This window comes from Festucalex cinctus, chromosome 5 (assembly GCF_051991245.1).
Source record: "Festucalex cinctus isolate MCC-2025b chromosome 5, RoL_Fcin_1.0, whole genome shotgun sequence".
Lineage (NCBI taxonomy): Eukaryota > Metazoa > Chordata > Actinopteri > Syngnathiformes > Syngnathidae > Festucalex > Festucalex cinctus.
In genome coordinates this window covers 27,607,007-27,629,744 of record NC_135415.1, presented here as the reverse complement: position 1 = coordinate 27,629,744, position 22,738 = coordinate 27,607,007, and the positions used below count along the sequence as shown (strand labels likewise).

At 41.0% G+C, this 22,738-nt stretch overlaps 1 protein-coding gene across 2 annotated transcripts; it reads right to left on the bottom strand.

Moving 5' to 3' along the window:
- Positions 1-89: 89 nt before the first annotated feature.
- On the bottom strand, positions 90-22,044 carry gcn1 (GCN1 activator of EIF2AK4). 2 transcript variants are annotated; one of them, XM_077520950.1, is made up of 58 exons: positions 21,989-22,044; positions 20,794-20,896; positions 20,634-20,697; positions 20,427-20,558; positions 20,136-20,244; positions 19,690-19,788; positions 19,490-19,624; positions 19,224-19,401; positions 19,051-19,125; positions 18,758-18,886; positions 18,613-18,663; positions 18,431-18,529; positions 17,012-17,185; positions 16,761-16,913; positions 16,599-16,691; positions 16,440-16,515; positions 16,202-16,361; positions 15,921-16,110; positions 15,674-15,798; positions 15,371-15,549; positions 15,191-15,284; positions 15,004-15,117; positions 14,722-14,920; positions 14,484-14,636; positions 14,217-14,395; positions 14,034-14,114; positions 13,209-13,352; positions 12,925-13,049; positions 12,517-12,706; positions 12,343-12,413; positions 12,067-12,232; positions 11,742-11,936; positions 11,316-11,562; positions 10,570-10,691; positions 10,267-10,381; positions 9,995-10,174; positions 9,259-9,479; positions 9,087-9,155; positions 8,862-9,000; positions 8,582-8,778; positions 7,871-8,013; positions 7,666-7,783; positions 7,303-7,518; positions 7,029-7,193; positions 6,515-6,676; positions 6,303-6,395; positions 6,086-6,229; positions 5,725-5,994; positions 5,514-5,627; positions 4,990-5,220; positions 4,706-4,899; positions 3,394-3,508; positions 2,805-2,901; positions 2,178-2,326; positions 2,060-2,086; positions 1,654-1,764; positions 1,169-1,390; positions 90-1,079 (listed from the first exon to the last, which is right to left on the bottom strand). In XM_077520950.1, exons 1-58 carry the CDS (start codon positions 22,004-22,006, stop codon positions 954-956), a joined length of 8,040 nt encoding a protein of 2,679 aa, XP_077377076.1. In that variant the 5' UTR covers positions 22,007-22,044; the 3' UTR covers positions 90-953. The 2 variants fall into 2 exon arrangements, with proteins under 2 accessions (XP_077377076.1, XP_077377077.1); XM_077520951.1 differs by lacking the exon at positions 2,060-2,086.
- Between the last annotated feature and the right edge of the window lie 694 nt (positions 22,045-22,738).

The window sequence follows — 22,738 nt, the reverse complement described above, 5'->3', positions numbered from 1 at the left end:
AGACTCTAGCTGCTTTAATTTTCATACCAAAGCTGAGCCTGAAAGAAATTAATGGACATCAACATGACATTAAATAAAATGCATCAAAATAATTTGTTGTACAGTATGAAGATTTTTTTTATTATTTTGTATTGCCTTTTTACAACCACATCAATGGGATAAGAATGTTTGCTGTTGTAGACACTGCACCCCACCCCTAATGTCTCTTACACAAATCAATCAACAACCAAAAAGTTATAGATGTGTGTAATATGCCATCACAAATCATTTTAGTAAAAATAAGTGAGGGGGAGAAAAAAAAATCTGAACAGAATTGGCCTCACTGGAAAATAACCTGTAAAAATTGATAAATTAAAAGAAGTTTTATTTTAGTTTTAAAGGCCGTTAAAACAACAAACTAAGATTTGTTGGAGGGGGTGATTAGGGTTTGAAATATTAACCAATATCTGTTTCTCAGCATAGGAACCTGTGGCACATTGAAAAACAACATTTGTATCTGTGTCTGTACAACACTTGACTGACACGTTACACCATTTGGGGGCTGAAAAATACTCGTAGTCCAGCACAACTATAACCTGAATTTTAATACATTTTGAAAGCCGAATAAATGTAAATTTGGAGTCTGCCAAATCAGAAAACATGATATTCTAAATTGAAAGAGTAGATTTAACGTTGAGATTGATGCCATTGCAAAATAATACTCTGAAATTGTGCATCTGAAGACAAAAGGGGCGGTGATAAAAAGTTGAGCGTGAACTACAGGTCTGGTCTTGCTTTTTTCTTTTTTTTTGGTTAGCTGGCAAGTATCCTGAGTTCCTGTGCTGGAAAACAGAGCAACATGAGCGGGTGATTGTGTTGTGTCTGGAGCTCTGCTAGAGTGGAGATCACATCAGTCGATCATTTTTTTTTTTTTTGGCTGACATTATCAAATAGCTCAGTCCGGTTCGGTTCCATCACGTTAATATGGTATCATCTATTTCTTCATTGGAGTCTTGCTGACTGGCAATCTTCTTCAAAGAGCGGCGATGGCACTCTGACAGGAGGTCGTTACTTGCGGTGTCCAGAATGGCCGTCATCATCTAAAAAGGCACAACGTAATAAAGCGCAACATGACTGTCAATTATTTCCATCTACAACACAGCATATTGTGTCAAGTCAGTGGTCTGACCTGCAAGCATTCCTCTCCCTGCCGGAGTCGCAATAGGTTAACGATGGTGTGCTCGCTCTGCGCTCTGACGCTGGTGTTCTTATCTTTGGTGTTGTCCAAAAGAGTCTTCAACAAAGGCTTCATGTGATTGGCCTCCATGGCGGGTGCCCCCGGCTCTTTGAAGATCCACCACAGCACCCGTTCGGACACCAGCCGGATGTCACTGGACTGGTTCTGAAGACACTGCGGGGACACACAGACAAGGAACACGCATCTACTACATAATTCAATGCTCATAGTCCTAAACATTGATATTGAATATGCTACATGCTATGCTAAAAAAAACAGCAGGATTGCAAAATGTTTTATTGTCGCTGTCCAGTTAAAGCAGCACTTTATATGCATTAAATTCAGTGCTTGGAACTGCAGTGAAAATGCAGCCTAAAATATTGGGATCATGAACAAATTGATGGTTGATTATTATTATTATGTACTGCATAACTAACCTTGACAAACTGTGTGATGAAGCGCTGGGAAACGTTACTGCTTCCATCCGCGCTGAGCTGATGTCGCATCAGGAATCCCATCCCTCTGATCCCACTGCTAGCGATGGGAATCTGTAAGCGGAGCCACGTCAAGTCATTCATTCATTAGAGTTGTGCTATCAACATACAAGATATTTTCTAACTATCAAACCGTATCAATTTTAAAAGCTTTTCTACAAAGAACATGTAAATATTGTTAAAAAAATAATAATCTCAAATATTCATCTGATACAAAAAAACATGTATAATGGAAAGTTAAAAAATAAGTTATTTATTTTATAATATTAAAACATGATCAAGTAGAGAGTGACATGAATAATGCTTTTCACCACCAAAACGTGAGTACAAAAGTAGTTGAAAAGCTTACTAGAGTCATGGGTGTGCTGGAGCAGTACTCACAGGGAAAAAAAACAAACATTTAGACCAGCAGTAGGCAAAGAGTAGAGGTCCGCTAAACGCACGCACACAGCAAACTTTCTGCTCACCCTATCAGCAGTGGCGTTGGTCAAAATGGTCTCCGTCACGGTGTCGCAGTATTCCTTCCCACACAGCTTCTCAGGTGCACACTTGACAGCTATGGCGAGAGCCAAGCTCCGGCCGTGACGCACCATCCAGTCCACCCCTGACATGTCCGCTGAATCCAGAGACAACTTAGTATTAGTTTTCTCAAATACCATATTGCTGATGAAGAAAGACATGATTAATGTACAGAGAAAGTCCACTCACTGACATACAAACAACTCTCTAAATTGAGATGCATTCATTCAATAATAATTCACTATTCACAAATTCCCCTATTTGGAACCTATGCTGTGCTATTCACTGAAAACTCCACCGATTCCCCCAACACTCAAGGGCGCCACAAGATTGCACCAAAACCTGCCAGGGTTTGGTTCTTTACTGCACAACCGATATTTATGTTTCATGTACAGCACTTTGTATACAGCAATGCCTGTTCTTAAAGCACTTTACGAATAAAGTTGAGTTGCGGTCATAATCGCAAGTCATTACGTTCTTAAAAAAAAAAACAGACACTTATGTCGAAACCTATGAAAGCAAAACTCAAGAGAATGTTATGTGACAATAACGATGCCTTTAGAGTAGCTACTAACCCAAGATGTGCTGAAGCAAGACACTCTTCAGCTCCTCCTCCGACAGAAAAGGGCAGAGTTCACCAATACAGCCAGCTGAAGCCATCCGAGTGGCATCCTATTTGTGCAAGCACACACACAACACACACAGATGAGAGGGCTCACAAGCAGGGAGGCAGACACGAAACGTATTATGCTTAACGAAATCCCTCAAAAGTATTTATTTAAATATTTTAGCATTTATTTGCACACCACCCTGAGAGGTCGACCATAACATGGAAGGAGAGACGCGATTGGCGCACAAAGAGTGGCCACGTCTGCGCTGATGTTCAGGTGTTCCGTGCCCTTGCAAACTTTTTTTTGTCTGTATTGAGACTTAAAGTAAGACTTAAAGACTTTAACCACCCTGTTGTAAACCACATCCTCTCTCACAGACTTCCGCTTCATCAGCGCTCACAGAAAAAAAAGGCCAATACCACAAAACATTTCTGAAACGCGTCTACAGTTGCACTTTATTTTCAGGAATTTTATGGGACGTAAAGGCTTTGTGGCACAGAAAACCTTCTCAACCCTGTTTAATGCTTCACGTTATCAGCGTGCAATGTCATACCTCGTCATGTCCCAGCATGCCTAGTAATGTGGTGGTGATGTTCTTGCGGATGTTTGGGTCTACCTTTGACCCAGCCCCTTGAATGACGAACCGTAAAGCTTGGAGCATTGTCTCCCTGTCAAAGACAAAGTGTGTTAAACAAAAAAAAACATAGTAGCAAAACATAATAATCACAAGTTGTTGGTGATAGTTGCATTTTTTTTTATGAGGAATGCAGTGTCACTCTTTAAAAAAAAAAAAAAAAAAAAAAAAAAAAAAAAAAGACTAGAGGGTAAACATACATTCACTTATTAAATTATTTGCCAGCAATGTTACAGTTCAGAAAAAAAAAGGCAAATGGGAAAAAAAAAAGTTCTGACTTGTTTGATATGTGATGCTATCAGTGGAAGATCATTTCTTTGCTTTTGGCATTTATGCAGCTTAATTTAATTTGCTTTCCCTTCAGCAAAGCAACTAGAAAAAGGTCAATTCATGGTTTGTTTTGGGTTTAAATCTTCTCGGTTCACGGCTCTATTTATGGCTGGGTGTGTTCAAAGTGTGAACCACAGTAGTTGTTGTTCCAATGCTGAATAATCCTGCACTAAATTAGCAGCACTGCACCGCACATACACAAAAAGACATTTACTGACTGAATAGTAATCCTAGTAGTACGGTAGCAGACAATTTAACTACTCTGTAAGGTCGCCAAAAAATACTTCTGTATATCCACAAAATAACATTAAAGCTAGTGTTAACATTGTACTGCTCGAGTGGCTACGTATGACGCAATTGAATGTGGTGACAATTTAAGTGGAGTTGGTGATGGTGACTGATAACAATTTACTTAGCAGAGGTGATAACCTAGCTTTGCAGAGATGAAAGCAAATTGCACCCTACCTGGAATTTCTTAAAACCACAACACCAATTCGGAAATGATCCTTAACTTCCCTTAAATTTGCATAAATAATTGACAGAGTATAAAGCGCCTTGACATACTGCAGTGACTATCTAGCATGCTATACCCATGTTTCATTTTGTCCTAATGTCTTTTCCTTTCTGGAATTATTTGAAAAAGTCACCAACAGTGTAGTTGTGCCACCTGGTGGCGAGATTGGGGAGTTACTTTCAATTTACCCTTTATCGCTGACAAAAAAGCAAAATCTGTTTTTTGTTTAGTTTTTTGTTTTTTTTTACCATGCTGGGATCCAACATAAACGAACATAAACTATACATATGTAACTTGGAAGCCAAAATAATATCTCAGTAGGAACTTATCTTCACATCGGAATCAACAAATACTTGAGTAACCACAAACCCCAAAACGTGCACACACCTGACTCCAGAGTCCTCTGCGTTGCGAATGGCAGAGAGTTGCTCTGTGAAAAGTGGGTCAACCTTGCTGTGGATAGAAACCAGCTGCCCCAGGGCTTCGGCAGCCCTCAATCTCACCGCACGGCTTGAATCTTGCAGGGCCTTTAGGAAGGTGGTCTGCAGCTGAGGCAGGAAGGGCTTCAGCGCGATACCCACCTAGAAGATGGAACACCAGACGTTGGAGTGAAGCTCTGCTATTTTTTCTCGATGAAGCAGTGATTCCAAGAAAATAACCTTTCAACAGACCTTTGCCAGAAGAAGGGTGAGAGTCTCCAACAGCGCCGTCTTCACCGTCCAGGCAAAGCGGTCACCTAAGATGCGAATGAGGGGCCCAGTGATGTTGACCACAGAGGGCCGAAGAGCTTCAGGGGATGTCAATTTAATAACCCCTCCTAACGCTTTGGCTGCTTCTTCCTTCTGCTCGGGACTACCAGTGAGGACACCTTCCCTCAGGACAGGCAGGATGCAAGTAACACCCTGTAAAACGCAAAAATGTGCTAGTGTAAGCATAGATTCCATTTTTCACCATTTTGATGCATTTCTTTAGTGTGTCATAATAATGAAAACTGTTCTTTAAATCACATCTGGGTACAATGTTTACTAAATATATTGACATTTTTTAATCACACTATTGTATGTGCCTTGGCTCAATAAAAGTTGTTAAACGCTGCACGTCTTGACAATAGCAACGGAGAATTGCACTGTGGAGTGCATCGACATTTTCAACATAATCTACCTGATTATTGATAGTGAAACAGAAACAACCAAACCTTTTTGGGCAGACAGAAACCAGGTAGGTGTTGACCTTTTACATCAGCAGCTGCTGATCTAATGTCTCGATGAAGGTCATCAATTAGAGCCAGCTGACTGCTTGCATCCAGTTTCTTTTGGGGGAAAAACAAACAAACAACAACAACAAAAACAACAGTGAGTCAATGAATGACCCCAGAAGCAAACTATATTGTAAACGTTGATTCGCACCTTAGTGATGGAGTTGATTGTGTCCCAGCTCTGAGACAGAACCTCTGCGTTGGTGTCATTAAGGAGGTGGATGAGGCCTGACAGCAGGTCGCGTGTGTGGGCACTGTAGTCCAGGCGTGTGCGGGCAAAGTAGGCATTGAGGATCGTAACCGCGGCCTGCCTGAGGCCAGCGTCTGCGTTTCGAGTCGCCTCCAACAGATCATCTATGATGATGCGTTGGCCCACTTCATCGTCCACGGAGAGGATCACTGTTTGACAACTGCACAACTCCTGATGCAATGTAAATAACATTCATCAGCAATGTGGGGGAAAAAAAGAAAAAAGAAAAAAAACAGCAGATATGATAGCTTCTAAGTTTTACCTGAGGTTCATCTTCTGTTCCTAGTTTTCCTTTAAGTGAGGACAAAAGGGCGGGGAGAATGACGCCCAGGTGGCGGGTCAGGGCATCACCTGCCACAGCTGACAGGAAGGCCAATACACGAGTGTTCACAGGAGGAGCAGTCAGCTGGGAGCACAGGATTTGTTTTAGTTAGACACGATAATATTATTCTTCTATCGTTATTATACGCAACTGCTACCTTTGGCACCAAATATGGCAGCACCGATCGACTCTTGACTGCCATGACTTGCTTCAAGCCATCCAAAGCAAACTCAGCTGTGTTCTCATCATCCTGGGAAAAGATTTAGCAAAGCTTGAGTTTATAAAAAAAAAAAAAAAAAAAAAAAAAAAAAAAAAAAAAAAAAAAAAAAAAAAAAATACTGTTAGAACATTAAAATTTTAATAATTTACAAGCTGTTTCAGCAGAGTAGGCAGGATGTCGTCCAGCGCCTGGTGACCAATGGTTACATGGAGCTGCTCAAAAGTTTTGGCTGCAGCCTCTCTGACCTCTTCAAGTGGGTCGCAGAGAGCCTTCCTTACAGTGGGGACCAGAGACTCAGAGAAGACCAGCACCTGTGGAACAATGACATGCAGCCAATCAGATTTAATAGTAAAGATCTGCTTGACCCATAATGATTTAGCATGTTATGTGTACAGTACATACAGTTGTCTTACAGTACAAGCATAGCATAGGGTATCAGCATTTAATGGAAGCTTTTTTTTCCTCTCCCTCACAAATAGGACTGTTTATTGGTAGTAGACATTTTGAAGTCGCATCTCGGCAATGCTTAAAAGACGTGAACCTATTTCTCGGAATAAGTTTGCTGCTTAAACATGAATTTTAAAAAGGAAAGGCAACATTTGGAAATAGAACATTACTACAAAAGTGCAGATGTACTGAAGAAAATGCATTTGTATGACTAACCGCATCTTTGCTGGTGGACTTCATGATCTCACTGAGACCAATGCAGACACCCTGCCTTTCATCACTCTTGTCAGAACGTAGACCCTGTTCCAGGATGGGAATAATCTCTGGAAGAATCTTCTCACCCAGCTTCCTCACCAGATCACCCAGTGTCCGGGCAGCGATCTGAAATCACACAAATTAGTGTGAGAGGGGAGGGGGAAAAAAAAAAAAAAAAAAAAAAAATAAAAATAAAAAAATAAAATAAAATAAAGTAATTATCAGCTATACATACTGTTCTCTTGTCAGGGCAGGTGGACGCCAAGAAGCCGAGCAGGAGGCCAAAGAGCGTTGGGAGGATTTCTCGAAGGGTTCGTGGTGTGTTGGACACCACTATCTTCCACACGTGAAGAGATGCCTGTCGAACTACCAGCTGGGTGTCAGAACGACCCATGTAGAGGCCGGAAAGGACACGGTTACGCCGCTCAGCTCCAAGAGCTGAAATGATAGCCTAAAAGTGAGACAATTTAAGTTAGCCACTGCAAAACATCAAATGTTTAAAGATAGAGATGGTCTTCTTTTTGTCCAAAACACACTACTCTGATTCCATTTTAAAATGACTCAGAAATAATTATCTGGTTAAAAGATAGGTTCTTACTTTGTTTGATGCGGCCGTACCAAAGTTGTCATCCTCTGATGCGGTCTCGGTGGTCATCTTTCCTGTCACTCCAGAGATATGGAACAGCAGATCTCCAAGCAGCTGGACAGAACTGAACCTGGAAAGCAACAACAACACAGTTAAACGGATATTGACGTAACATCGGCCCAATCTCTAGACTTTACGGAGACTATGTTTTGCTGACCTGATTCTCCAGAGGTCATCAAACAGCCCCTGCTCTAGTTCAGGAAGCAAGAGGGCAATTGCAGTCTCTGCATACATGCTGATTATGCGTTGGCCAGCTCGTAGCGCCGTGTCTCTCACATATTCATTTTCATCAGCCAGAGCCTGGTGGATCACACCGGAAATGTTAAGATAATCTATTCAAATAATAAGAACATTCAAAGTAAGTGCAAAGACTACATCTGTATTAGTTATGTATTAGCATTAAAATAAAGTCTATATATAAGCATATAGTGAGGTTAAGGTATAAAGGTTTGACATATGAGAGTGTACAATTAACACAACAGGGCAAGATGATTAATGTGTGTTTCTATTCAAGCAAGTGAGATTGTTTATCAAAACAGGAGTATTGCATGTGACTCGGCATTGGCTGATAGATTCTGACAGTATGATAACCTTGGGCAAAAATATTGGAGTATCATGGTATTAAAGTTACAGCTCTAAAATTACCTTATTGAAATATTTGGGTAAATAAAAACCTAGTTTTTTCCTATTGAACTGAATATTTTATTTTTTAGCAAAATATTGAATACGTATATGGTTCAGAAGAAACGTGCACCATGTAGGCATGGGTCGCGTAGCGGTTTGACTACCATGCTTTTGAAGAAGAGGAAGAAGAAGCGGAAGAAGAAGAGGAAGAGGAGATGGTAGTAACTTCAAACCAGAGAATTACCTTCAGGATACAGGGGATGATGGGCCCGACATAGGGAGTAAATTTGTCTCCAAAAGTGAGAGGCAAGTAGATGAACATCATGATGTAGCCATCTCTGACATGGGAAGCAATATCCACTTTACTAGCAGTTTGCACCACATCTGGCATCAGTTTGTCCAGCTTCTCAACTCCAAGTCCAGCCATCACCTCAGCCAGTCCTGAATACATCACAAATTCCATCCTCTCAGCAATTTCAGTCACTTTACTTTAAACGACAGAAACCAGAAGCAATGTTAGTGACCTTGGGCTGCCCCAGAACGATCTACTGAGCTCTGCTCAGAGGCCAACGTCTCCATAAGCCATGGCAGAAGGTCGTCAAAGCAGGATTCACCCATTCCCTTCACCATGGCGCCCAGGGCTTTGGCCGACACAGTACGCACCTGGAGAGAAGCAGCTACAGTATTAGCTTCAGACAGACACATATACACAGACAACTGCAGCTCCATTTGTCTATCACTGATCCCACCTCAGGCACTGGGTCCAACAAAGAGGTCTTCAGTCCAGGAATGACACTTGGCAGGTACGGTGACAGATCCTACCACACAACATAAACATATCACAGTGGTTGATTGAGCTATAGAATATTATGCTGTAGCTTAACAAAATGTTATGAAGTATTGTATGGCGAAGAACAGTACCTTCTGGTCGGTAAGGGAATACATATTTCCAATAATCTGAGCGGCCATCTTGCGAGTATCCGTCGAACGATCCTGGAAGGCTCTCTGGACGATGGGCATGATGAGGGCGAGGGAAGGAGCATCAATGAAGTGAACAAACTTGGTGTCCAGAAGGGTTTGAAGACATGTCTGGGTCCTTCGGGATGGATCGGTGAGTGCATCCAGCAGGATGGGTGTTATAGCTGGGAAAGGAATAATAACAGTCATTATTAAAACATACCACAATACAAAATGACTCATAAGGAGCGTCAGAAACTTAATTTCAACTATCTTGAGTGTCCTGACAATTGCAGACAGTTCGAGCGATCAACCTGAAGAGATGCGACAAATTATCATACCCCCATTTGAAGCACATAAGGTTATAGAGTACTGTATTTTTCACATATACATGTGAAATCAGTTTTCACCTTTTAAGCCATTTCTCTCGACCCGTAAGCCACCGTGTTGGGATCAGATGCTGATATTGTAACATCACTGGACTTTGATTAAGCGACCGGATGAAGACAGTTAGCCTTGGTCCTTTGACCTGATTTATGGAAAAGTCTGAGCCATTGACTAACCAAATAAATTTTATTTGATGCTACAAAACATGAACAGGCTAGGCAGTTCTGTGTCAAGCATAAAATGCTAATCAGGTAAAACCCAGAGCTAGTTATTCTTGAGAAGTGCAGAATATATATACTTTTTAAACTCTTACCAAGAATTTCAGGGTTACGGATGACTGAGCCAATTTGTCTGAGAGCCTGCTGACCAGCTTTCTGCACCTTCACATGGGAGTCAGTCAACACTTCGGTCAGTTTGGGAACAATGCTTGGCAGACAGGAAGACAACTGCTTAGGTGCACAGAAGGCCATGGCACCAAGTAACTCCACGGAGCCTTGAAAAGCACAGTTGGGAGATTAGATATAGTATGCCAATGGCAACACTTTCAATACACGTGGTTTATGTTTGCGTGTTGTCTGTGCAGACCTGCTTTAGTCCGCCACGACTCCTCTTCCAGGGCCACTAGCAGAGAAGGTAGAACTAGTTTCACACCGTGTGCACTTAAGTTCCTCATCACTGCCTTGGCACAGTCATCAGCAGCCTGGTAAAAGGATGAGGAATTATGAACACATTCAAAAATAAAAAATAAAAAAATAAAAATAAAAAAAATATGTGAAACTGATTTGAGAAGTAAAATATATATATATATATATATATATATATATATATATATATATATATATGTTAAAAAAAAAGAGAAAAACACTAGGAATTGATTTTCTTGCTCACCTCTCTTACATACTGATTTCCATCTCCAAAGCAAAGCAGGAGGTGCGGCAGCACATGGACAACATAAGGCTCAAACAGTTTTCCTAACATGTTGCACAGCATCTCAAAAGCAAAAAGTGCCCCTGGAAGAAATGAAACATCAATATGCATTCACTTTACTAATACAGAACATTTGGGGAGGAGAAAATCTCCAAAAAATCACATTCTCACAACTAAAAAGGTTATTCCCAGTTGTTCCCAGTTCCCTTGATTTGACTGTGGAGCATTATGTGCAACTGCATGCATCACAATGTGCAGGCATCTTTGCTAGTTTGGCTTTCGTACCGTCAATAATATGGACCGTGTCGACACTAATTTAATGTCGCCGTGGCCATGCAGCTCAAGGAGCATGTCAACCTCTGTTAACGTGAGCTTGAAGAAGATACACGATGCATGCTGCTTGAGACTCAAGCACCCAAAGGTGCAATGTTAAAAGGGCTTTCATGTTTCTGCAGACGGGCACGTGCATGTGCATGTACAAACACCACATATTTGAAAAGTACACACAAGCAAAATGTTGCCATTTTACACAAAAAATAAAATAAAATAAAAAAAATCACAAAATATCTCGGAAAAAAACAAGTTACAATAATAAAAGTTGTGCACCATCTTTACAACCTGTCCATTTTGTGCTATTGGGCATTTTAGTGGGGTTGAATCTTAGCAGCTTGTCTTGTGGCAAGCTTAATTCTGTGGCAATTACTCACCTTCCCTTCGTCTGAAGTTTTTCTTGTCCTGAATGGCATCAGTCAGCGTTGCCATAATCTCCTGCTGTTTGAGAGCCAGGATCCCGAGCCCTTTGACCAGGCCAGCAAGGCCATAGGCGGCTCCCTTCCTCTCAGCATACTTGTCACTCTCCAGCAGCAGCTGCAGCAGATTCCGTACTATCCCTGCAGCATCTTCTTTGATGGCGGGCACTAAAGGAGGTAAACAGCTGGCCACTGACTCTTGAACCTACGCGAGGAAGGACAGTGTGTTGGAGCACAATATGGCTTATACTAAGAACGTACAATTTGAGGAAATTTACTGAATTATCTGAAAGATTCAATCAAAAACGGATCATTATTTTCTTCTTTTTAATTTGTGTTAACGAGACTAAAAAAAATAAAGAGTTTTTAGCCAAAGTTTCTTACCTGCTGTGCCGGCGTAGATAGAGCTGTGATAAGCTTGGCCACAATGGGTTTGACCTTTGGGTCATTTTTGTCTAAATGTTTGGCCAAGGAGCCCATAAGAATGACCACGCTCTGACGGACAGCGTCGTAGCTGGCGTCCTGGGGGGCGTTTTTCAGAAACTCCTCAAACACAGGCAGCAGGGAGCTAACGTTGTCCTGTAACAGATATCACATGCCAGGACTCGTCAACTTGGATGTAATTCAAGACTCAAACGACTGTATGACATTATATGAAAATTAATAAATTGAAAACTTTGGTGATGGTGAAAACAGAAATGAGCCGCACCTTTCCATGTGTGTTGAGGGCTGAGAGGGCTGCATCCAACATGCAGCGCCGCACATCAGTGTGACGGTCATTCAGAGCATCAGGAACAAAGAAGAGGAAAAGGGGAGTCACCTGAGATTCGTCCAAGTACTGGGACAGCTTGTTGAGAGTGAGAGCAATGCCACACCTGGAGCCATAAATGACAAACAATCTCAATGCAAAATGGTTGAGCGGGAGTTGCATTGTTTGATTTCTTCAGCCTGGATCCACCCAATGATGACTTTTCTCCTCTCTTACCTTGCTTCCCATTGATCAGGTGGAGATTCAGAGATGACTCTGCCCAAGGTATCCAGCACAGGAGGTGGTCTCTTTAATAAACATCAAGATAAATACATTTGTTTAATTTGGTTCCAAATCGAGCAGCACCCCAAAATAATCCATTTCGACAATTGGTATAGTGCAGACTCTCACATAAAGTTTTTGGTGGTAGAGCTCAGTTAGCTGTCCAAGGACTGGGGCGGATTGGTCTGTATAGTGCGAAACAGCAGTTGACAATGCTTCAGCTGCAGCGGAACGAACAGCCTCTTCATGGTGAGTGATGTCTCCAATAAGTAGGGAGCAGAGCTCCGGGACCAACTCCAGATCAAGAGACACCCACAGTCTGAGAGGAACAAAAAATTACTTTACCCTTTGGATTCACAAAATTGCCTATTTAAAACGCTGAACTTGTTCTTGCTGCCACTTAAAGACATGATAGCACTACTTTATACTGCTTTCTTTGGCAAGTACAACAATGCTAGGGGGGAAAGAAAGTATGTAATGTCGGGATTCTAAAACCAAACAGAAAAAGGATACACATAAAACCTCATAAATGCATACTTTTCAGCAAAGGCTCGTCCCTCTTCTTCAGTATCAAACCTTGCGACCCAGAGCCTGCGCAGCAAACTCAGTCCGCTCTGCTCCGTGCTGTCTGTTGACAAAGCAAACTCCATCTCTGACAATCCCTGGAAAAAAAATAAGAATAAAAAAAATCACAGACAAACGAGCTTGCCGTCAATCTATTTGTCAAATTCTTAAGGGATTCTTTGTGAAAAATGTAACCACTTTATTCAAAGTGAAGATGAACCGTAAACAACCAGAAAAAGTGCTTAATTGAAACTCACTCTGAGAGCAGCATCACGGACAGAGAAGCAAGGTGAAAGGAGGGCGTTGAGCAGCACATCTATCTCTGGCTGCTCTGCCACTGTGCAGCCCTCACCTCCTCCAGCACTGCTACACAGCGCTGTTAGACACTGAGACGCCAACACCTGATAAAAGATTTGGGAAGGCATGTCAAATTGTGCCGCTCGCACTGCGCAATCCAAGATGACACCGATGCAGAAAAACAATGGGGTCATATTGGGCTTAAAATATTTAATTAATGTCGACTCATGTACATAATGTGACGAAAGAAGTTTGATGAAACAGATTTTACATTCATTTTTAAAATGTGTGTTTTTTTTTTTTTTTTTTCAGTTGCTATTTTGCGATTATTTTGGTCAAAATCTTTTTGTCTTAATTAATTAATTAATTAAGCAGAAAAATCCACCCACTGTTATCTATCTCAAAGGGGTGTGGCATTTTGCCACTTGCTGCTGACTGAAAATGACATCACAGTTGCAAAGCTCTCAGAAAACGACCAATTACGGCTCACCTGTTTTCTGAGTTTGGTCAATTACCTGAGCAACTGCAATGCCATTTGGCAAAGGCTGCCCCTGAGAAAAATAAAAACAAGTGGAATTTGCTGCTTAATTCATATTCCACAAGAATGCAGTGTTTAGACTAGTGGGGCCGCATAGAACATATTGTAAAAAAAAATTGACTTGACGTGCTCTTTATGTCAAAAACAGATCTAGAATATGGCCAGCTTTTGCTTCTTTTAACTTTTAAATTAATACACATTAGTCATCATCAGGCATAAAGATAATGCTTGGATTGGCAAATTGTACCTGAAGTCTTGGTGCAGCAGTGGAAATAACTCTGATCAGCAGTATCAGCATGTTGACACGTGGAAGCAATTCAGGGCCATTCTGGGAAGATAAAAAAATAAAATAAAATAAACCAGTTTTTCCAAATGTGTATGCAAGAACAACCGAAATAGATTATGTGTTTAATTTCAGCATGGAATATACCTCATCTATAACGGTGGCCTCATCTGTCTGAGCCCGAAGCTGACAATGCTCATGGATGACTTGCAAAGATTTGGTCATCAAGCTCTCTGTCTCTTCTGTACTGCCTGAGGACTCCCTGAGTGTGGCGTTAAGGAAAGGAAAGCAGAAGCAAAAAGCTGGTGCAGGAAGTGGAGTCACACCTGGAAGAATAAAAAAACAAATGCACAAGATTAAAACCACTTTATATTTGGACAGAATTGGACAGATAATGATCACGGCTGTCCTTACCACTTGTCTTGCCAGCTCTCTGAGGGACAGTGCGCTGATGTAGCAATTGTACAGTGCGGGTAACTGCTTTGCCCAGGTCCTCCTGCTCCCAGGCCACATCCAGTTCACACTCAGGCTTCAGCAATCGTAAAGTCACATGTCCAACAAGAACACCTTGAAGAAAGCATTACATCGCAAGACTGTGAGATCAAATTGAACAGCCGTGTCTGTGGATACAACGATGAAGCAAGTCGGGTACCGAGATATTGGAGGTGATGGGGTAGGAGGCACGCTCCAATGTCCAAGAAGACCTGCTGGACGCGTGGAGCGGTCAGAGGTGAGTGCAACAGGGGCATCAGAACCTGGAACACTGATGGGAGCTCTCTGGTGATCTGAGCTGGTCTCTCTTTTAGAACAGCCACTAGGATGCCCAAAACACTCTGGAACTCGACATCAATCTGGGGAAATGAGACACACAAAAGAATAAAAGTCACATATTGGGTTTTATTCAGAAAAAATAAAAATAAAAATAGTTTGTTACCCCTTGGAGTCTTTTGCGAATAGAGTGCTCCTTCTCACGTTGCAATTCAATCATTTCCTTCTGTTTACTGGTGAGCTGCACGTCATCCTTGATGCCTCGTTTCTTCTTAATCTCCTGTGAAATCAAATCATTTTTAGACCCAGATATGATATTTTTAAAATACACACCGGTATATACTTTAAATTACCTCCTGTAACTCAAGCCCAAAAATCTGTTCCTTGTAGGAGTACACCTTGTTCTCTTTCTTGATATTGCCCTTTTTGGTGTTCTCTTTCTGTGCACTGGGAAAAAGAGTAACAGAAAGTAGTAGATTATTAAAATATCACAGGCCAGTGACATGACAGACCTATAGGAATGTATTTATTACCTCTCAATAATGGAGTTGTCATAAAGTTCCCCCTCAGGAGTCAGCATGATAGCGTACTCCTCCTTGGTAACATGAACTAGAGCAGGTTGGGAAAGCTGCTTTGTTACGTGGCTGATAACGCGAGGTAAAAGCTTGTCAGGAGAAAGGCTGCAGAGGGCGCCAACAGCATTTTTCACTGCCTGAAGAAAAAGGAATCACAATTTGCCTCAAAATATGTACACTTTTTTTTTTTTTTTTTTTAAACAGTTCATGTTTGTGAGTATAAACAAAATCAGGGCATTAATATGAATATTAGGGATTCACCTGGTTATCAGTGTTGACCTCCAGCAGATGTGGCAGAATAGCCTCCAGATTATTTTCTATGAATTCTTCTGCTTTTATGTTCATGGAGGATAGCAGGAATGGCCACAGACCACTGCGAGCTTCAACTTTGAAAGATGCATATAGAATAAGCAGGAGGTAAAAAAAAACACACAAGAAACCTCTAAACAGGAAGAAAGTTGCCAATAGGGTAGTTGTGCAAATAAAACAAAACTGATCTTTCTTGTACCTAAGGATGGATGATGAGCAACAATGAGGATCTCCATAGCCAAGTTCTCTGATTCACTAGGGTCACCCCATTGGCCAGCCGAGGCGCAGATAACATGCAGCGCGTCCAACAGAACACGTGGGCGAGTGTAGTTGCGACCAAGCTCAGTCAGCTCTCCAGACTCCAACACCAACACATCCGGTGTCATAACCTGACAAAACACAATCAAAAGTCATGTCACAACCTTTCTACACTTCCGCATAATCCAAGTTAATGCTGTTTTTAAAAACTGTAGTTCGCACTTTGTGTTTGTTGATGACAGCTCGGAGTTCGCCGAGAAGGCCCTGGGCAAGGTTAGAGCCGCCCAAGGATGAAAGCAACTTTCGGACTGTCTGTTTTGCCCGTTTCCTCACACGCCAGCTCTGAGACAACAGGACCGCCACAGTGGCACTTTGGTACATCCTGCGAGAGATGCAACATGATGCAATGTTCATCCTTTTTTTGCAGAATCATTTATTATGCTTTAAAACACAAACTCACTGAGATTTGCTGGTGTTAAGCCTGTGGGCATGATCCAAGAAAAGTCTTTCGCAGAGTTGCAGCACAGTCAGCTGAGCTAAAGACAGACCGATTGACGGGAACATTGCTTTACATGTTGAATTTACACATGATGATGACTGATAATAACAAGAGCCTCACTTTCATGATTGGACTGGGAGAGGAACTTCTCTGTCGTAAAGAGTGGCTTCTTCTCATCCAAGATCAAGTTCCAAAAGGTGGAGAATTTTGCTTCTGTAGAATGGGTGTCAACTGTCAATCTTACAGCCAATAGCTTTTAACCATAAGATACGTGAACATCACCTGTCATTGTTTCAAGTAGGGACAGTCGACTCAAAAGAACCGAAGCTGCCACGCCTTCAGAGAGCAGAGCATGCTGGGAGCTTTGAGCTGCAGCTTTTTCTACGGTTTGGAACAGCAAGGGTATCAGGACTGACGCCTGGGCCAGAGTGTCACCTGAAAAAGGGGTCAAAGTGGTGAGAATTTGAGAACGCTACGAATAATCAAATGTGATATCATAATCTATAATTGTAAAAGGGGTTGTGAGAACTGACCTTTAAAGGCCCCTAGCATGGCCTGGATGTAGGCATGGCGAACCATAGAGGTGGAGGTTTTGAGGGTGAATGCCTTTTGGAACCAATCCAACAGAGCATTTGGAATCTGCACAGTAAGGCGACTGCTCCATTGGGAGAGCACTGACACCCCGTGCACCAAGGTGCCCTCGTGAACTAAATTGAGAAAGTAGCATTTTTCAAAAACTGACAAAGATCCTTGACTGTACCTTTAACTTTGTGCAAATAAATGACTAATCGACTCGGTACAACTCCTGCAATAAAATTAGATTGTGCATTGATTAAACACCTCAAAATGGATAGGTGGTGTACAATAGAAGGAAAGGAGATCCTTGTCTTGAAGACAGGGAACTTGCACGTCGAAGAAACCGTCTTCGACGTGCAAGTTCCAGTGTTAGCAAAGTCCAACCCTCAAGCATGAGTGTCACTATCAGGCAAGTAAAACATTAATTGGACTATGGCAATAATGAGCCTGCTAAAATGAAAGTAGTGGCAAGTTGGGTTTTATATTAAACTATCTTTGATCAATTGAATTGTTTTTATTTCTTTAATTGCTAAAAAAAAATCAATAATTATCAATACTGACTGATATGTAGTACTTATGCTGTGATACAGGTCTAAGGTATCAACATGAGCACTAAATAACTTCATAAAGGAAGTCCTCGGTTTTTGATGGCATTATGTTCCTATGGCTGTGATAGAACCTATTATTTATTTATTTATTTACTTATTTTCAGAATGCACCATATTTCATCACTAACTACCGGTAACTTCTTCTAACACAGGAGTAAAGTCACACAAAAAATATCGGCAGGAAAAATCTTTGAGGCCAAAAAAAATGATCCATGTGCCTGTGTGTACACAACACAAGTGGGACTTCCGACCAACTTTCAAAATTTGTAAGCAAATTTAATGAAAATGAGCAAATTAAACGTGGCTTATGCCTGTTAACGTTGTCATTATTCTGCCAATACTGAGAGGAGACTGCACTATGAGATTTTATATGAGAGTGTCTCTCAGCCACAAGACAATTGACTGATTGTAACATGGTATCCGGGTCAGTCATCGTTTATTCGCAAAACCTGCTTCCATAAGCCAAAATTGCCATTTTCATTTTATCAATACAATGAAAAAAATCCACCACCCCCAAAGCAGAAAAACTGTTGTGAATTTTAGGCAATTTTTTAAATTGCCAACGTTTCCATTCAAGTTTAATTGTCGCATTTCTTGAAAATTCAAATACCAGTAGGTGGATGGAAATCTACCTACTGTCTTGGCAATTTCCTGCTATTGATCAAGCAAATATTTAGAGCGAGAGCTCCATGGACTTTGCCCTCTCGTAAGCTAATAGAGAACGACAAAGAGGAGTGGAGGAAAAAAAGAAATAAAAATCAAGGATACCTTCCTGCTGCAAAAAAGGGATGAACATCACTGTGACTTCAGCACTCAGAGCTTGGCTTGAGCTTCCTGACACTGCATGGTGGCTGCAGCTGCCAATCCCTACAATCACAATAGTTTACAAACCACAGGTTAATCATCTCTTCGGTACTTTATCAGGTTAAACCACTTAATATTTCTCATACCTGACAAAACACTAATCTTTTGGGTGACAACTGTGAGCTTTCCTTCAGATCCTGTAAAGTGTGAACACGTACATTGCAATATTAGGCTGCACATGAAATATAATACGGTGAAGAAAATTGGCTTGATAGCAAACATCTAGTTCACCTCCAAGAATCTTGAAAAGGTGTGTGACGATGTCCTGTACAGCACTGGAGTCACTGCACTGTTGGGCCAAGTTCTGCAAGGCCTGGATTGCTTCCTCCATTAGCTGGGCATTGTTGGCTTTCAGTTGACCTAAATAATAAATAATAATAACAACAACAACAACTTCTAAATGGACAAATGTTTAACAACAACAACAACAATAATAATAATAACAATAATTATAATAATAATAATAATAACAATAATAATAATAATAGTAATGCACCCAGAAAGAAATAATTTAAATCCCTTACTTGCTATAGCTTTTCCAATATCCATGGCATACTGACTGAGATCAATAGTCAGTGCAGACAACAGGCAGGAAATTGCTGGTGAGAGATTAATTAGGAGACACTCCCTTAGGAATTGAGGCATAAGAGGGGGTTTATTAATCATCACGCTCATGAGAATCCAGAGAGCACCTCACCCTGCATGGCATTCTCTGGACTTCGCAGCATTGTCTTCTGAATGCTGGGGAGAAGCAGCTCCTTGAACTCGGCATGAGAGACGTGGCGCAACAGGGAACCACTTTTGTCCAGAATGTGCTGATGGGTTTTTGTCTTGCTCATCAGGACCGACTTCATGTACAAGTCCAACATGGCGCTCTGGAAAACAGCAAAGTTGTGAGTCAAGCTTTATTTAGCACAACTATAACAAACATCTACAGCCCATAATGCGATGTAAACAAATTACCTTATGCTTGTCAATTGTAGCTTTGTCCTTCTGAGCTGTGCAGAAGTCCAAACACACACCAAGCATGGCTAATGTTGTAGGATTTGTCTCCAGACTCAACAAGGTGCCGATGTACTGATCAACTAAACCTGGATTCTGGGGAAAGAAGCCAAGAGTTCAGATCTCTACCAACATTATGATGTCGCCATGATTATACTCACTTCCTCACAAAGATGAGTGAGATTCTTCAGGCTTGACCTCTGAGCAGTAGATTTGGCTCCACCCACTACCTCAGCCACAAGCAGGCTCTGAACGTGAACCTGAGTGACAACAACCAAAAATAAATAAAAAAATAAAAAATAAAAAAATAACTCAGGTCACAAAGTTATGTTTACCTTGTAAGTGTCATAATGTGAATGCATTCGCAGACAGTACAGTGAACCCCCGCTACATTGCGGTTTATCATTCACTCAACGCTACTTCAAAAAGTGCACTTTTATAAAGTTAAAATGTGTTTTAGTAAGTATTTAAATGTGTTTCAAGTGTGTGGGAGTATGATGGCAGATTTCACCACAAGTGGGTCTGAACTCTGAAATCTATCCCAGCTATAAATGAGAAATTAAACTGTATAAAAATGACAACTATAAAATCTAAGTTAGTTAGTTACCATTTTATTCCAGGTTGGTCCTTGTCTTTTCTCTGGAGCAGAAAAGACAGCGGGGACTAAAAGACAGGTCCAAGATAGGCCAATGAAGGCAGCAGAACCTGTGCTTTTCCTGAAAATCAAAGTATGAGTTGGTTGGTGAATATGAAGAAACAACCACACCATTATTCAGCCATAGAAACTCCACAATAAACCTTATTAACATTATGTAGCTAGTATTTCTGTCATCAATAGAGTTACATCTATGTTGGATCTCAACTGTAATAATCAAAAACAGTTAAATGAAGTACATACCCCGGCTCTCCATTTTTACTGACAACTCCACTGTTGAGAAGGCAATGGAGGAGGCTCATTACCAGAATGTCAGGCTGGCGTTCAGCCAGTTGAGCAATGGCGGAGAGGAGCTCTCTGCGGGATGCAGCATCTCTGACAAATACAAAAAAATTGCTTGTTAATAACAGAAAAGACAAAACGACTATAAGACCACAAGTTAGCACACACCTGTATCTGTGAGGAGTGAGGCAGAAGAGCTTGCAAAGTCCTTTGATGGCAGGCTCGGGTAACTCTAAAATAAATAGCAGCCCAAAACACAACCATCATTGGTGACTGGATTTTAACAACCAAAAGAATATTACATAACAAAAAGCACCCATAAACTCACCTTTACCCTTTAAACATTGTTTCAGCTCTCCAAAAATCTCCTTACGCTCTTTCACACTAGCTGTAGTCACGTTTAAAGCAAATTTCTTCAGCGTCTCGGAAACCTGGGGGACAAATAACATTATGCATTTATTGTACAAAGTGGATATTTTACCGTGAACAACAACTTAGCAATTAGCACTATTTTGCTGTGAATCACACGAGAACTACAAGTACAAGTTATGCGCCAGTGAATGTGTACTAGCACATGGCATAATGGTTAAGGCGGCCACCCCAAAAGCGCAGGGGCACAGGTTCAAATCCAGTTTTATAAAAAATTAAAATTAAACTACAATTCCTTGACAATCGCCCATATGTTCTCAGTGTTATTGTTAGGATTAGGCTTATAATTGTGATAGCAGCCTATCTTTGGTGGCAAAACAAAATAACTTCTTAGCCAGTCAAGAAACGACTCGGTCGGCGATTGACCAATCAGAGCCGTTCACGGCAAAATAGCAGAAGCGTTGCCGGCAAAATAGCAGGAGAGTTGCCAGTGACGGCAAACTACCCCCTGCCAATCAATTAACATATTTGTAGGTGTACATTTGGAAAGTCAAATCACGATGACGGCCCATCAGAATATTACAAGTTTTAATCATAGTAAATGGAAGTTCATCCTAAAGGCCTCACTGAGAAATCAAATGGTGATCGCCAGAGAAGTAATTCCTGTTTCCGCGTCGACTAATTGGTGGGGCTAAATAATTTCAATTTAGCTCAAACAAATAACGGGGGCGTGGTTTACATATCCATCTGATCGACTGCATGGCAATGGTGTGAGAGTGGTTCATACAAGTCAAAGGTAGCTAACTATTGTCTGTTCATTTAGAAGATAGTAAAACACTGCACCAAAAATAATTCATTAAGTCCCTATCAAGATGTGTTTGTTTTTTGTTCTTTTTCAAAATGTTCCCTTGCTGACATTAATGTTCATTGTTCCTCGCAAGGCATGTTGATAGAAGGCATTCTGATTCTCAGGCTACGTAGCACTTCGCTACTTAGCCATTAAGCTAAATAAATTCTGGCCACGTATCTCATTGAGAGTAAAAACATTTCTCTCAGTTTGAATTCATTATTGGGACTACAACAAATCGGGCGGATGAACGACTTAGAACTCGCTTAAAATAGTTCATCGTGTTGAAAAAGCCAGCCACACATACCTGCGTGTCCGCTGCCATGTTGCCGGTCTCGTCAGCGGAAGCTGTTGGTGACGTCACTACCGGATCAAGACTCGTTCCTACTCCTTGGCTTGATTTTGTCGCATGTAAATAAATAAATGCTATGAGCAAATTTTTGTTTAATTAATATTGATTATGATGATCAAGATGATGATAATGATACTACTTCTACTACGACTAATAATAATAATAATGATAATACTGTACTAGAATAATAATAATAATAATAATAATAATAATGTGAACCCCATTATATTGCGACCTTATTCAAAAGTCAGGTTTTTGTGACCAATATTTTCAGTCACAATGACCTGATTGCAAGGGCAACGAACAGCTGTCTTCAGCTCACCCTCAAATGGTCAATCGGATTCATTTGGAAGAGTTCAGAAGCCCCTCCACATTGACAAAGACCCAGATCCAAATGAAGAAACAGGCTCAAAGTGTGTGTGTTTGCTTTTTCAAAATGCATCTGGGTTTGTATATTTTTCTTTATATGATAATGCTTCCATATTTCTCCCCTACTTCATAACCCAGAAGAAGATGGCGTGCACTGATTGTTCAATTGTCTCTTTAAGATCTTGTAAATTCAATTGGGACTTTCTCTTGTCTTTTACCTATAAACAATGAGATGCTTCTGATGTTGTGGAATCTGTGTACCATGGCTTGTCAGGCAGGAAACGCCCACTAGAACAGTTTAACAGTATTTGGTGTGGATCAATTAAATTGAACAGA

Bases quoted from the DNA above. Each gene is read 5' to 3' on its own strand.
- gcn1 (XM_077520950.1), bottom strand. The intron at 19,126-19,223 runs GTGAGGTGCTCT...ATCTCTCACCAG, and splicing joins TCCAGAGAATGCCATGCAGG to CAATTTCCTGCCTGTTGTCT. The intron at 4,900-4,989 runs GTCTGTTGAAAG...TCCATCTTCTAG, and splicing joins TCACCCTTCTTCTGGCAAAG to GTGGGTATCGCGCTGAAGCC.